The sequence below is a fragment of the Episyrphus balteatus genome, chromosome 1 (genome assembly GCF_945859705.1).
Source record: "Episyrphus balteatus chromosome 1, idEpiBalt1.1, whole genome shotgun sequence".
NCBI lineage: Eukaryota > Metazoa > Arthropoda > Insecta > Diptera > Syrphidae > Episyrphus > Episyrphus balteatus.
In genome coordinates this window covers 157,136,423-157,150,612 of record NC_079134.1, presented here as the reverse complement: position 1 = coordinate 157,150,612, position 14,190 = coordinate 157,136,423, and the positions used below count along the sequence as shown (strand labels likewise).

At 31.6% G+C, this 14,190-nt stretch overlaps 1 protein-coding gene and 1 long non-coding RNA gene across 4 annotated transcripts; one reads left to right on the top strand and one right to left on the bottom strand.

The window, feature by feature from the left end:
* Positions 1 to 2,330: 2,330 nt before the first annotated feature.
* LOC129921363 (WD repeat-containing protein 47) lies at positions 2,331 to 9,496 on the bottom strand. 3 transcript variants are annotated; one of them, XM_056003163.1, is made up of 3 exons: positions 9,105 to 9,496; positions 7,555 to 9,011; positions 2,333 to 4,075 (listed from the first exon to the last, which is right to left on the bottom strand). In XM_056003163.1, exons 2-3 carry the CDS (start codon positions 8,946 to 8,948, stop codon positions 2,854 to 2,856), a joined length of 2,616 nt encoding a protein of 871 aa, XP_055859138.1. In that variant the 5' UTR covers positions 8,949 to 9,011; positions 9,105 to 9,496; the 3' UTR covers positions 2,333 to 2,853. The 3 variants fall into 3 exon arrangements, with proteins under 3 accessions (XP_055859140.1, XP_055859138.1, XP_055859139.1); XM_056003164.1 differs by having other exon boundaries at positions 7,555 to 9,006; XM_056003165.1 differs by lacking the exons at positions 7,555 to 9,011; positions 9,105 to 9,496 and adding an exon at positions 7,112 to 7,308 and having other exon boundaries at positions 2,331 to 4,075.
* A 3,117-nt stretch (positions 9,497 to 12,613) lies between these two features.
* Positions 12,614 to 13,476, top strand: LOC129921369 (uncharacterized). Its single transcript, XR_008773507.1, has 2 exons — positions 12,614 to 12,981; positions 13,048 to 13,476. It is a non-coding gene; the product is annotated as an uncharacterized LOC129921369 (long non-coding RNA).
* Positions 13,477 to 14,190: the final 714 nt, after the last annotated feature.

The following is a 14,190-nucleotide window of genomic DNA, read 5'->3' as shown; positions in this document are numbered from 1 at the left end:
ATAAAAGGTTATCCTGTTGGATGACTGCAACATGTTATTTTTTTTCACCTAATATTTTAAGAAAAAAGAAAATGAATGTTTCCAGCTTAAAAAAAAAACCCTGAATTCAACTCCGAATGAACTAATATTCAGAATTTTTAGAAATTAAAATTGTTTTAAAAATATAAGGAAAAAACAAATCTCATAAACTCAATACAATTCGTCGAAACTCATTATTTTTCATTAAAAAAAAAATAATGGAATAGGTTTCAAAATCATTGCTTTTTTACAGCTGCAGTTTCAAAAATTTTAAAATTATTATTCAGAAAGTTATTCCGCTTTTTAATAAAATTTTCAACTTACATAGTTTGTGAACAACCTTCAAATTTTCCAAAAATTTAATAATTTGTCAGCTATCTCTTTTTTTTCAGCAGAAATTTTGAATAAAACACATCAAAAATTAAAAAAAAAAAATTCCATACATTTTTTTTAAACAAAAAGTAAAGACAACAAAAGCCCCAACGGTTTATTCCGGTTTTTGCAAAGCCAAAAACTTCGGCTTTTATTATAAATCTGTTTCATAGGAAAGTTTTTGAAAAATTAATTTTCAAAATCAAAATTAAAAAATAAAATTTCGAAGTAATTTTTTTCACAATTTACTAATGTACATGTACATAATTTAGTTTTCAAAATTCAATGTTCGTATTTTTTTTTTTCTAATTCATGGATAACACCTGAAAACACACCTCTGAATTATAACTAATACATGTATCGTTCAATGGCAAAAGTCCTATTTTTAAACAAAAAAAAACAATTTTTTAACCGTTATTTACGGCAGAATCAATTTCTTTATGTCTTATTTTCTCGTAAACTACGTAAACGATTCAAAGGAAAATTATAATACAAAAACGTTTTAACATTTTCAAAAAAATCATTTTTTATTTTCGACAAATAACAAAGCTTGCGAAAAAAAAAATGATTTTCAAGATACATAAATGTACTTGCAAAAATAATCTTACGTAAAAATAAAAATTAAATATTACCTATACTTTTTCTTACAACCTCCGGCATAAACTCAAAAGAAAAATGAAAAATCGACAAAATCAGTATCAGAATGAAAAAAAGTTAAATGTTTGCCTTTTCTAGGATATATGGAATGGGCTGTTTTCTCAAAACCCTTATTCCAAACTATAACAAAACCTTGAACATGTCTATGGTATCAAAATCTTTTATTCGTCTTTTGCAAGGAATTGCATTACACCCGTATTTTAAATGATTTGTATTAAATTTATATTTTCCCATAGTAACATACGTATCGTGCCTTAGAATTATCATTTTCTATCAATCTTCTTTCCAAACTAGATATTAATTGAAGATGACTATGATGAGAATAAATATCAAACACGCAAATTTTTAACAGCACAAAAATAAATTACCTCATTTGGATCACACTAAAAGCAAATCACAAAAATGAGGTCACCTTGAATATTCAAATATGTTTACGTTCATTTCAAACTGTGTCTAGAAAAATAAAAATAAATAAAAACATATAACACTCTCTTTAACCATCAATAGAGGCTAACAAAATGCATTATAAATCACAAATCAAATACAAAAAAAAACACTTTTGCCTCCGTCTGGATTAGAAACAGCAAACAAAAATCAATGTCATCTCAAAAAAAAATCTAGTTACCTCCTTATACGATGAAGATGACGATTCTCAAAGCGTGACTCCTTTACTAAAATTAAAAATATCAAACACTTCTCACACTTGTATGATGATAGATAGTAAAGAGCAGAGACATAACAACAAATAACTTGTTTTTTTTTTTAATACTTTTTTTGTTTATTTATTTAATTTTTGTTTCTTTCTGCTTGTTGTTTTTTAATTTTTAATCAGTTACATTGATTTATTTTTTTCAGTTAATTTCTGTAAAGAATTTTATTTATTTTTCAAATAAACAAACAAAAATTAAAATATTAAAAAAAATATATGTATAATGCATTTTATTTTTATATTCTTTTTTTTTTTTATTTTGATTAAAAATAAACGTATAAAAACACACATTAAAATCTAGGAAAAGTAATAATATTAATAATTATAATAATAATCATATTTTTATGTAATTAAGTTTTTTTTTTTCTTGAATTTTTTAAAATTCTATGAAATATATAAATTATTATTATTTTTTATTTGTTTAACATCTCACAAATTTAATGAGATTAAAAAATGGTTTAAATGTGTTTATGAAATATAAATATTATATATTTTTTTATTAATAATTTCAATATAATATGGGGGCACTTGGCATATAAATAAAAAAATACAATTTTTCAAATATTCGAGGGCATAGCAAAAAAATTATATAAAACAAAATAATCTCAATTGTTTCTAAAAAAAATCAATATTAACCAATTAATTATGTATACATATTAAATCGATTATAAAATAATTTATTATTTTTAAATAAAAAAAAATAATTTGAAAACAAACCCACGTTATAGTGAATCGTTGTTGTTTATTAGAAATTGGTTAATATAAGGTCATGTTTTGCGGCAAATATCTTAAGAGTTAAATAAATATGTAATAATTAGTAAATAATTAAAATAAGAATCAATTAAAAACATTGCAGAAAGTATAATAAATGAATTTAAATACGAGCAAGTTTTGTTTTTTTTTGTTATTCGACTGCGGCTTTTAAATACACATCAATGAATTATGCATGATTTATTAGAGATTAGAAAAAAAAAAAAAAATTGTATTGCACTGAGTTCGTATGAATACATAAACTTTTTATATATATATCTAAGCAATAAAAATAAAATTATTAAAAAAAAAAATAAAGTAGAAATAGCTTTAAAAGGTATATTCGATTACAACGGCGGCAACGCCCACAACGTGGCTGTTTTGTCAGCCGACGTTGACAAAAATGAAAAGTCTGTGGGATGCCAGCGTCCAGAGATTACTTTGTCGGCATGCTGCGCCACCACCACCGATGGCAGTGGGAGTGTTAGATCAGCTTGTAGATCGGTCAGCACAAGTTTGTTGTCATACCCAGATGTGAGTAAATAATATGCTGATGGTGAGAAGCGAATCGATCTGACATCTGCCGCGTGCGGCTTAAAGCACTGAATCGGTCTATTACCACGAATGTCATACAGCACACATGAGCTATCCTCATGCCCGGAGACAAGTAGTCTACCCGATGGGTCGACACACACTGCCGCCACTGGAGATCCCTGCCGCGAGCTGGGATTTGTAGCTGGTGTTATGGTATTGACACAACCGCGTGTGCGTAAATCCCAAAATCGAACAGTTTTATCATGCGAACCAGAGGCAAAGACGGCGCATCCCCAGTTAAAGAGCGACAGTATGTGTCCACCGTGACCACTTAGGGCCTGGAATGGGGTGGCAGTCGCACAGTCGGTGACATAGATCTTACAGTCCCCAGCGCCGCCAGAGATAAGAAGACTTGCTTTATTGGTCGAGTCTTCTAGGAAGCACAAATCCCTCACGGTACCGTCATGAACTGTCAGTTCTATCTCTCCGCCCTCTAGCTGCTTACTCACCTCATTGTAACGCATTAGTTTGATCGTTTTGTCATTTGACCCAGTGGCCACGAGCTCCCCATCGGGAGCCCATCCCATGCAATAAATCGATCCTTTATGATGCTTTGTTCTTTTGAATAATACCGTTGGTTGGTATGTTGTGTGTTGTTCTTGCACTTCTAATAACGATGGATATTCGCAAATGCGGAAAGTCTTTGAATTCGAACCGACCGCATAGATTCTTCCACTTGGATGGAATTCCGCACAGCGTACTGCTTGTACGTCTTCCAATGAAGTAACGGCGACAAAATGTGGTCGTCCGCTGTCCTTGTTTAAAAAGGATGTATTCATAGGATCTGCTGTTGCATCATGACTATCGGCCATAATGGAAGATGTTATTTCTTCTTCTTTTTTCATTTTTTGATTGTGGAACTTTTCAAAGAGTTCACCTTTCATCCGGGTCGAGAAATTAAGGCTTGCTTTTGGTGAATTATACGATTCATCTGGAACTGTTGGAACTGGTGCACTTTGTGGCGGCGAAACAGCTCTGGAAAATATATGAATTGATTTTAGTATTTATTTTTTAATGAAAATGAAACGATTAGTATTAAATGTTAATTGCCTCAAACACACTACTATGTTAATATCTATCCTAGAGACACATTAACAAAAAAAAAAAAAAACTTGTGATTGCGTGACCTGTAATTATTAAGCTTTATTTGTTCAATTTTAATGGGTGTGGGCATGAAGAAGTATTTAGAAAAGTTCAAAGTTGAACATTGAAAAAATAATCAATTTGAACAATTTCATTCCCAAATAGAGGAGCTAAGAAGTGTGAAATTGTAGAATCAATAAAAAACTTTCAGAGGTTCAATGGACTATGGTTCTCCATCGTGACTTCTGTCCTTTCGTTACGTCACTAGTTTACACATTGTGTACCTAGAAACAATCGCAAAGAAGGTCAAATAACGAATTGGAACAAAGGAAACATTATCGACGTTGTTGGTTGGTGATAAAAAGCTCATAAAGTAGGCTTTCCCATGCCTAAAAATAAAGTTGAGAAAGGCAAAGGAAACAAACTGTGCAGATAACATATTTTATTGCCCACCATAAAATGTTATAAAACAAATTGATTTTTCTATAAACAAATGAGAGCAATAATTTGCATAGATTTAAATGGAAAAAAATTGTACTGTAGGACTAAGTTGGTTCCGAGAGGTGTAAACCTCCAGACACTACACTTTACTATTACTCAATGTGGGTTACACGGTTACACCACTTTTGCTCTCATTGCCTCATTCATATAAATAGTTTTTTGTTGTAAATTGTTAATCGAATTTTAGTAAAATAAAGCTAAAAGTGAAGAAAAAAATCAAGGGAATAACATTGTATTATAGATTATTATACAGTTAACAGGTTAACTTTGTTTAGGCCCACTCATGGAAAATGTTCCTTTAATGGATTATATTATATCTAAAATGAGGAACTCTTCCGACTTGAGTAGGAAAACTGGTATAATTCATAAAACAAACAATTAATAATATAAAACTATAATTATAGTTGACGCGTAGTAAAATAAGATTTATTATTTAATACCGTTGGCTGTACTTTATGTAAATAAAAGGTACATATTTGAAAAATGAGTTCAATTTTACTTAAATAGATGAGAGAATTTTAAATGATTCACTTCCTAAAAATTTAAGATTCATTTATTTTATCGATAAATCTTTGACTTAGTCATTGGATACTGTAATAGAGCACTGGAGAGTATTAGTGAATTCTATAATCAAGATTAGTATTTGACAATTACAAATGCAATAAGTTCTCATGAGAAGATTATGGGAAAGTGTGTCAGGTCGTAGTAGCGTTTTTTGAAAACGAGGGGTTTTTTGGAATTATATTTACCGACCAAAAATAATGGAAGCTTTTATAAATCAATATTAGCAAAGTTTAATTCTGACAAAAACGGCTACGAATTTCATTTATGAAAAAAAAACGAATATTAGTTTTTAAGTAATGTTTATCTTTAGATGATATTTTTTTATTTCTGAATTAGTTTGCTTTCAAAAACCTTGTTTTTTTTTTAACTCAAATTGCAATATTTTTCGTTTTTAGTGCAACTTTTTTTTTTACTTTTTTGGAAACAAAAATAAAAGGGCAAAAAATTATAAACCAAAGTTAAAACATAAGTTTTTTTTTAAATAAATAATTGAACTGTTCATTTACTTGTATTTAAATGGCGAACGAAATAAAATATGCTATTATAGATAAATTGTTAACAACTTTGATCAAATGAAAGAATTATAAAAATCAAAAATCAATAATAGACAGGGCAAAATACTAGTTTAAAGTAGAGGATAGAGGTTCTTTAAAAATTTCACAAAAACTGCAGAGTTAAAACCTACTACTATTAAAAATACAAAAAAAACTCTCAAATCGCATAAGTTCTTAAACATTGGTAGTATGGAGTCTAAAAAATTGTTTTATATTTATTCAAAATTTTCAAAAACTTTAAATTTTTACTTTTTTAATATTTCTGTCAGGAGTATAAATATGAAGTGAGCTATTTTTCATTATAAGCCGACGCGACGACTAGTTTTATTTTTTTTTTTAATGTGAATACATTCAATACATGTTCAAAATTTCACCGTAAAAGTAAGTATGTACTCAGTTGTGCATTTTACTTTAAGAAACAATAATATAATTTTTATATTGTACAATTTTATAATCGTATTTTCAATTAATTTTTTTTTTGTAATATTAATCCAATATAAAAAATTAAGAAAAAATATTATTTTCACTAAACTGAATTTATTATGGGTAACAATTTTGTATTATTTAAAACCGAAAAGTAAACAAAAATCATGATAATCGCACCATAGTAAACCGAAAATTTGTTTACAAAATATTGTTTGAGTTTGTTTATAGTAGCTACGTTCATTGGTTCACAGGTAAGAAACGGATAATATTGAAAATAATTTTTCACGAGTTCTAAGGACTTAGAATTTTTCTTAAAAAAAAAAATAAAGTTAGAACTCAACTCAAGATCTTTTTTATTTGTTTTTTTTTTTTTTTTTATTAAAGTTTTGGCATCTATGCACATTTGGATATAAAAAAGTATAAAAAAAATAAAAATATGTCAAAATACAAAGTACCTACTGGGATTTTGGGACAATTTAGAAAAAGATTTAGATCAGTTTCAAAATAGACAAAATAACATCTCCAGAGAGAATTTATTTGAAAATAGTGAAACGAACGTTTTATTTTTAAAGAAGTTTCAAATAAGTTATAAAAACTTATATGAAAAAATAGAAATTGACATAAATATAAATATTAATAACTTTATATTTATTCAAAAATTTAATACCTTTTTGTTTTTCAAAAAAAATAACAAAATTTTATTTAAAAAGATTACAGATTAAAGGCATCTTTTAAAATATAACTAAAAGCCCAGGAGAGCGCGATAATACACTCATGCATTCTATTTTGTTTTTAATAATAAATAATATCGCTTAACAAAGTGCAAAATTAACTCGTTTTACTAAAAAATGTGTTCACTATTTTAAGAAAACAATATAAGTACCTCATCAAGTGAACCGGACTTGAACAATTTCCAGAACAATAAACCAACATCGATATTCAATAAACAATAATAATAAAAGTAAGATCACAAATAAAAACAATAAAAATAATGACTATCAAACAAATAAACAATCACCCGGGCACGCGACCGGAAACAAATTAAAAATAACTTGTTGTCGCCCTAAACTCCAGAGCTTTACTGGTTTTTGCAAAAGCAAACAAAAAAAAGGTTGTCGATAAAATAAATAATAATGCAAATATCCATGTGTTAGTATAAAAAAAAAATGTAAATTCTTTAGAAATTAAATGATGAGTCAAACCAAACCAAACAATTGACTTAAAAAGCAAATTCAAGTAATTCACAACAACAACAACAACAAAATGCATGCTTTTTAAGTAACTTATTTCAAATTAGATCAATTGAATAAATCTATTTATATCTACCTTGCTGCAGCTGCCGTCTGCTTAACAATCTTCATATGTGCCGGAATCGTCTGTGATTCACTCAACGAATCTCTCCTCGAACTCTTCGCCGTCGACGTTGCCGTATTCGGACTCTCCCTTCCACTGCTCCTATCATGCTGACCACCACCCTTCTCCGAACTCTGTGTCTCCTGTGAACTATTAATATCCCTAATCTCCTGAATCGATGGAAGACTCTCAAATTCACCACCACCATGATTTGCATTCCCATTGCCCGACGAAAAATCATTCGAAAACAATCGATCCACACTATTAGCCATAACGTTCCTGTTCATTGATTTAATACCCGTCAAATGGAAACTAGCAAAGCTTGACCTTGACATTGCCGACTTTTCAATTGTATCGGAAAGTTTAGCTGCATTCATTCCAAATGGTAGCGCCTCAAGATTTGAGACTAAAGATCTAGTCATAATATCAGCTGCACTTCGAGGCCGCGTAAAAGGCATTACCGAGTGAGGAAATGTTTTCGGTTTAATCGGTGTCACTAGCATATGCTCTGTCCACGATGTCTCCAACGATGGTCTCTCCAAACACTCAACATTCACATTCAACGTTTTCTGTTCGAATGGAACTGAGAATATTTCCGATGGGATACTTTGCAACCAACTGAGCAAAGACAAATCTGAATCGGAAAAACCAACCGATCCATCCAACAACTTGGAGAATATCAAATCTTGATTAAACGCCTCCGTAGAACCAGTCGCCTTCGCTTGGCAATAACTAACACACGATTCGTACAACACACCTTTTATGATCAACTGAATAAGTCGATCATTTTTAGCCCATGGTGCAACATTAAGCTTCGAATCGTGTGGTAGGAATTTCTCAACTAAAGGGAATATCTCCCGAAAGCATTGAACTCTAGCTTTACTGGGATTCCAATCTCTAAATTGAAGGTGATCAGCCAAGCGTGGAAAAGTTAAAAGCAAACATAAATTAGAGTATTCTTCTTTAGTTGGGGCTAGTTTTTCTAATTGTTCAAGAAGTTGGACAACTTCTTCGACAGCACCTTCCATTGAATTGACTCCTTGGCCGGCGGCTGTGTGGGAGCCACCTGCCTCGGATTTAATGCATAACAATTCAATGTATTTGTGTCGAAGGATTGTATAGCAGAATTTCTTTATGTTAAATTGTGATAGAGCTTCGAGAGGTTGAATAAATTCGACAACATCATCCCATTGGCCATCGAGAATGAGTTGACGTAGAAATAACACATCATCGGAATATTGGCCATTAATGACACCAGTTTCGCGCTCGAGTGAAAGCTGGCTAATGTGTAATTCACGATTGTCGAGAAATTCGAGGGTAAGTCGAACTACGTCCTCTTCACGGAGGGCAAGTTTTGCCGATTGCATTTCAGAGAGTGTCTTGAGAGCTTAAACAGCCTTCACTGTGAGTTGCACTTTAATAATTCTACTCTGCAAAAAAAAAAAAAAACAAGTGAAAAAAGGTTTTTTTCAGTAAAAAAAAATTCTTTTCTTTTTTTCAACCGATTGATTTTTCTCACTCACTCAATTTATTTTTTCTTATGATTTTCTCTCTTTTTTTTTGGATGATGTATCTTCTCTGGATTACGGGATTTTGTTGGTTTCGAATTATTTTTTACACATAGATTTGATGATGGTGAAAAATACAAAAAAAAAAAAGAGAGAACAAAATTCACAGACTTGCTTGTTTTTTTTTTGTTGGTTGATCGTTTTGGATGAGAGACGATTTCACGCACGCAAAAATTTTAGAGTTAAAGAGTTTATAATTAATTAAAAATTAATGTTATTCTTCCTCTTTTCTTCGAATCTCGACATCGCACAAACAATGCATACGCGAATGATGCATACTTACAAAAAGCTAGAGCCACACAAGAAAAAACAAGAGTTTTTTTCTTTCTTTCTTTTTTTGTATTTTTTTCTTGTAAAAAGTTTACCAACACAAAGAGGAAAGATGACAGATAGTTGAACAGATGATTTTTTTTTGACAGTTTTCTCTTTAGGATGGCAGAGTTCAGGGAGGGAATTGGATTTGCGAATGCGCAAGGTAAAATGGATGTGTTCAAAGTTTAATAAAATAAATAAATACATTAGGTGTGTTTTTTATTACCACCGGTCTTAACTGGACAAAAAAAACGCAGTCGGGGCTAAGCAATTTACATGTTAAATGCAACAACACTTTAGCCCCTTGGGCTTAGTTGTTTAGCCCGGAGAATTCTCTGGGCTTAACTTTTTCAACAGATTTAAATCTGTGCTACCAAATTAACTTGTTCGTAAATTGTTTAGAATTTGTTTAAAAACATCAAAATTGATGTTTGGAATGACAATTATTATTTTAAATATTTATTTAATAGTTATTTAAACTTTTTTTCTTCAAAAACACACAAGAAACCCCAAAAGCGAAAAATATGACAACTTTATATTTTTTTGAGTCAGCTGATTTCGGAACATTTAATATGCAGTGCTGCCAATTTTTCTCGCTAAGCCCCGAGGCGTTTTTTTTAAACAGTTAAGACCGGTAGTAATAAAAAACACACCTATTGTAATTAATTTGCATGAATGGAAGGGACCTACAATTAATAGCCGAATCCGAACGTCGAACCAGAAACGATTTTTTCATGACAATGATCATTTTTAGGGCTTTGTCAATTAATTACAAGAGACGAGGCAGTATCCTTGAAAAAAAAAACTTACTTTTACTTTACAAACTTGTTTTTCGAAAACTATAAAGGCTTGGCCACACCGGAGGGTATGCGGTAGCGGTACGGGTAGAGGTAACGGTACTTGTATGAAAAAAATTCCAAACTGACATATCAACGTTCAGATGTGGAATTTTTTTCATACAAATATCGTTAACGCTACCCGTACCTCTACCGCATACCCTCCGGTGTGGCCAAGCCTTAAGATTGAAACTATTTCAAAAATCAGAAGTGATTTAAAGAAAGGGGTATTCATGTAACGGTATAAACTCTGTGTAAAACGGGTTGTGAATTACGGCATACGATTACGATCATACGTTAGCCCTGTTCCATTGGGAGGTGGCAAAGTACTACTAGTAGTTTACTAGCGATTTTCAATGGAACGCACTTTCAACGAATTCAATACAAATTGTATCTACTCGGGAAGAAGAGCATGAGTAGATGATAGTACTAGATTAACCAAAACATCTACTAGTAGTAAACTACCACCTCCAATTTAATATGGAACAAAGCTGCTAACGTTTTGAATACTGCTGTCTCTATTTTTTCAAAAAGATAGAGACACATGGCGTCAATACCTTAACGTGTGATCAAAATCGTATGCCGTAATTCGGCCCCTGGTAAACGTGGTAGGTAAATGTGTCAAAATTTTGTATAGTTTTGACAGTTCGTTTACCACATTAACCATTTTACCACGTTTACATAAAAGGTATATTCACGGTTCGATGCAAATGGTCTCGTCTCTCGTATCGTTGCAAAAGTGTAACATTTTCTTACACTAAAACAACCAAATATACAGACTACAATTGTTAACACTTTTTTGTTATACCCTAACCCTATTGCAACAAAAAAATACAATGGTGCAAAATTTTGTCTGTTGTAGTTATTGTTATAGTAGTAGACAAATAAAATTTAAGGCTTGGCCACACCGGAGGGTACGCGGTAGCGGTAAGGGTAGCGGCAACGATATTTGTATTAAAAAAATTCCACACCCGAACGTTGATGTGTCAGTTTGGAATTTTTTCCATACAAATACCCGTACCGTTACCTGTACCTCTACCGCGTACCCTCCGGTGTGGCCAAGCCTTTAACATTTTTATTTTATTTTATTTTATTTTTGTTGCACTGGATCGTGAATACCACTATAGAGTTTACACCGTTGCATTATTTGTTTCTGTTGATAACATTTCTTGTTAAAGGTATAACTACAATGACCTAAAAAGTGAAAACAATTTTTTTTATTTCTTTCTAGTGCTATTTTTTTGTTTTTGGAAAAAACTACAAGTAGAATTGTTTTTCAAACCAAAAAATAAGCTTTATGCATCATTATTTTTAATTTTGTGGTTGAAAAAATTGTAATAAAATGAGTTTGAAAATTTTCACTTTTTGACTTTTTACAAAAAGTGGCCGTTGTAGTTATACCTTTATTATTTTGCGATTTAATGAAATGAGTGCATCCAGCACCAATTTCACTAGCTTTTGAGAAGATTTGTAAATAAAAGCATGACCTTATAGGAAAGGTATGCGGTAACGGTACGCATAAAGGCTTGGCCACACCGGAGGGTATGCGGTAGCGATACGGGTAGAGGTAACGGTACTTGTATGAAAAAAATTCCAAACTGACATATCAACGTTCAGATGTGGAATTTTTTTCATACAAATATCGTTACCGCTACCCGTACCTCTACCGCATACCCTCCGGTGTGGCCAAGCCTTAAAGGCTTGGCCACACCGGAGGGTATGCGGTATAGCGGTAACGATATTTGTACTAAAAAAATTCCACACCTGAACGTTGATGTGTCAGTTTGGCATTTTTTCATACAAGTACCCTCACCGCTACCCGTACCACTACCGCATACCCTCCAGTGTGGCCAAGCCTTAACTGTATGAAAAAATTCCAAACCGGAACGTGAACGTTCAGTTAACTTTTTTCATGCAACTACCCGTACCGCATAACTTTCATTCAAGGCTTGGCCACACCGGAGGGTATGCGGTAGAGGTACGGGTAGCGGTAACGATATTTGTATGAAAAAAATTCGGGTTGGGGTCAAAATTCTGCCGGGGTCAAAATTCTTTTGTCAAAATTCTGCTTTCAAAATTCTGCTTTACAAAATTCTGCTTTCAAAATTCTGCTTTTTAAAATTCTGTTTTTCAAAATTCTGTTTTTCAAAATTCTGCTTTTCATAATTCTGCTTTTCAAAATTCTGCAAAAAATTAAAAAAGGGTTTGGAAAATGTTAAAAAGCGCGCGCTTTTTAACATTTTCCAAATCCTTTTTTAATTTTTTGCAGAATTCTGTAAAATCATCTTTTTGAAAAATTATCTGCTTATAGCCTGTTTTCACTAGAGCAAATGAGATGATTTCGATCAAATTTGCCAAATGAGGTTCGAAATGAGATAATTTCCCATACAAATTTCAAATTTGAAATGAGATAATTATCATCTCATTTCAACGAAATTAGCTAGGAAATTAAGTCAAATCGCCTGAACGCACATAAAACTTCATTGTGAATAGGCCACAATTGTGGCATTTTACGAAACGTCAATCTAAAAAAAAAAATCATAGCGGTAAAATTAAATTTAAATTTGTGTATTTCGCGTCGGTAAATAATAAATAAATAAAAAAATATTATAAAGCATAATACTTTGATTTCCATCATTAGTTTCTACCTCTATTTCATTCTATGAAGCAATTAAATGTTAGAGGTAAGTTTTTGAATAATAGAAATTTGATGATTGAATAGAATTGACTTTGTTTTTTTTTTTTAATAGATCTTTGTTAAAAAAGCTGGACGTGACCGAGCAATTAACTAGGAGTCGAGACTATCCAATATCATCCCAAGGATGTAAAACGTGTATATTTGTTTTTCGCGAAATTAAAACAGAAATATTTCATTACGAAAAACTGAAAAAATTGTTTGCCGACAACAGTCCTCAGCTGCAAGTACTGCGCCACGACAAACCACTGAAAGTGATGAAGATTCATTCCCATTTGTCATATGTACCGAGTATATTATTTCAAAATCATTGAAGCACTTGGCGTGCAAAACAATGTACAAATCAACGAAGCTCCAAGCAGTTCAAGGGTTTTCTATGCGTGTTAGATCAACATATGAAACCAGGAGAAACCATTGCTCTGTTTGGATACTGACTACACCAAGAATCGTGTAAAAATAAAATAAAATCTTTTCTTTTAATTAATTTTTTATTAGTTTCAATTTTATTTTGTCAAAAATTATACTACATTTCGTTGGGCCTCGATTATTTTAAAAAGATTATTTTGAGGACATGTCTTGCTGCTGCGTTCTTCCCTTGGTCATCGCCGTCGTCGAACGTCGCCTCATAAAAGTGATATACCTAGATCTGCTGTATGCTTTTCTTGTGTTTCTTTCGCTTCTTTGTGATTGTTTGTAGATTATCCTTGAGTTGGGTCAGTGAATGTTCGAATACAGCATTACCCACTTCTGTTTGTACTGTCGTCTGGTTGGTGAGCATGGCATAATAGATTATAATTATGTAGCTTCGTCTTCATTACCTGATGCGAGTTTTAACTTCAGGAATAGCGATGATGTGTGTCCCACTGACTACGATTAGTTTCTTCGGTGGTGGTTTTTGGGCTGGAGTCTTTTTTTTAGTTTTCTTTTTTTATTTTACTTTCAAGGAGTCGTATTAGTTTTTATTCTGAAAAACAATTTGTTTGTATTGCAATTATTTTTAATAGATCATTATTTAACTTACCATTTTTTGCTGGCATTTTGATTTCCGTTTTATTTTAATATTTTTTTTTTTTTCATATGAATGACAGGCCTGTCAACAAAACTCATACTTCAGTGCATAAACAAAAAATACCAAGACTGGAAAATTTCGTACGTCTTTCCCCCCAAAACCCTTTTGTGTACATTGCTGTCTGTGAAT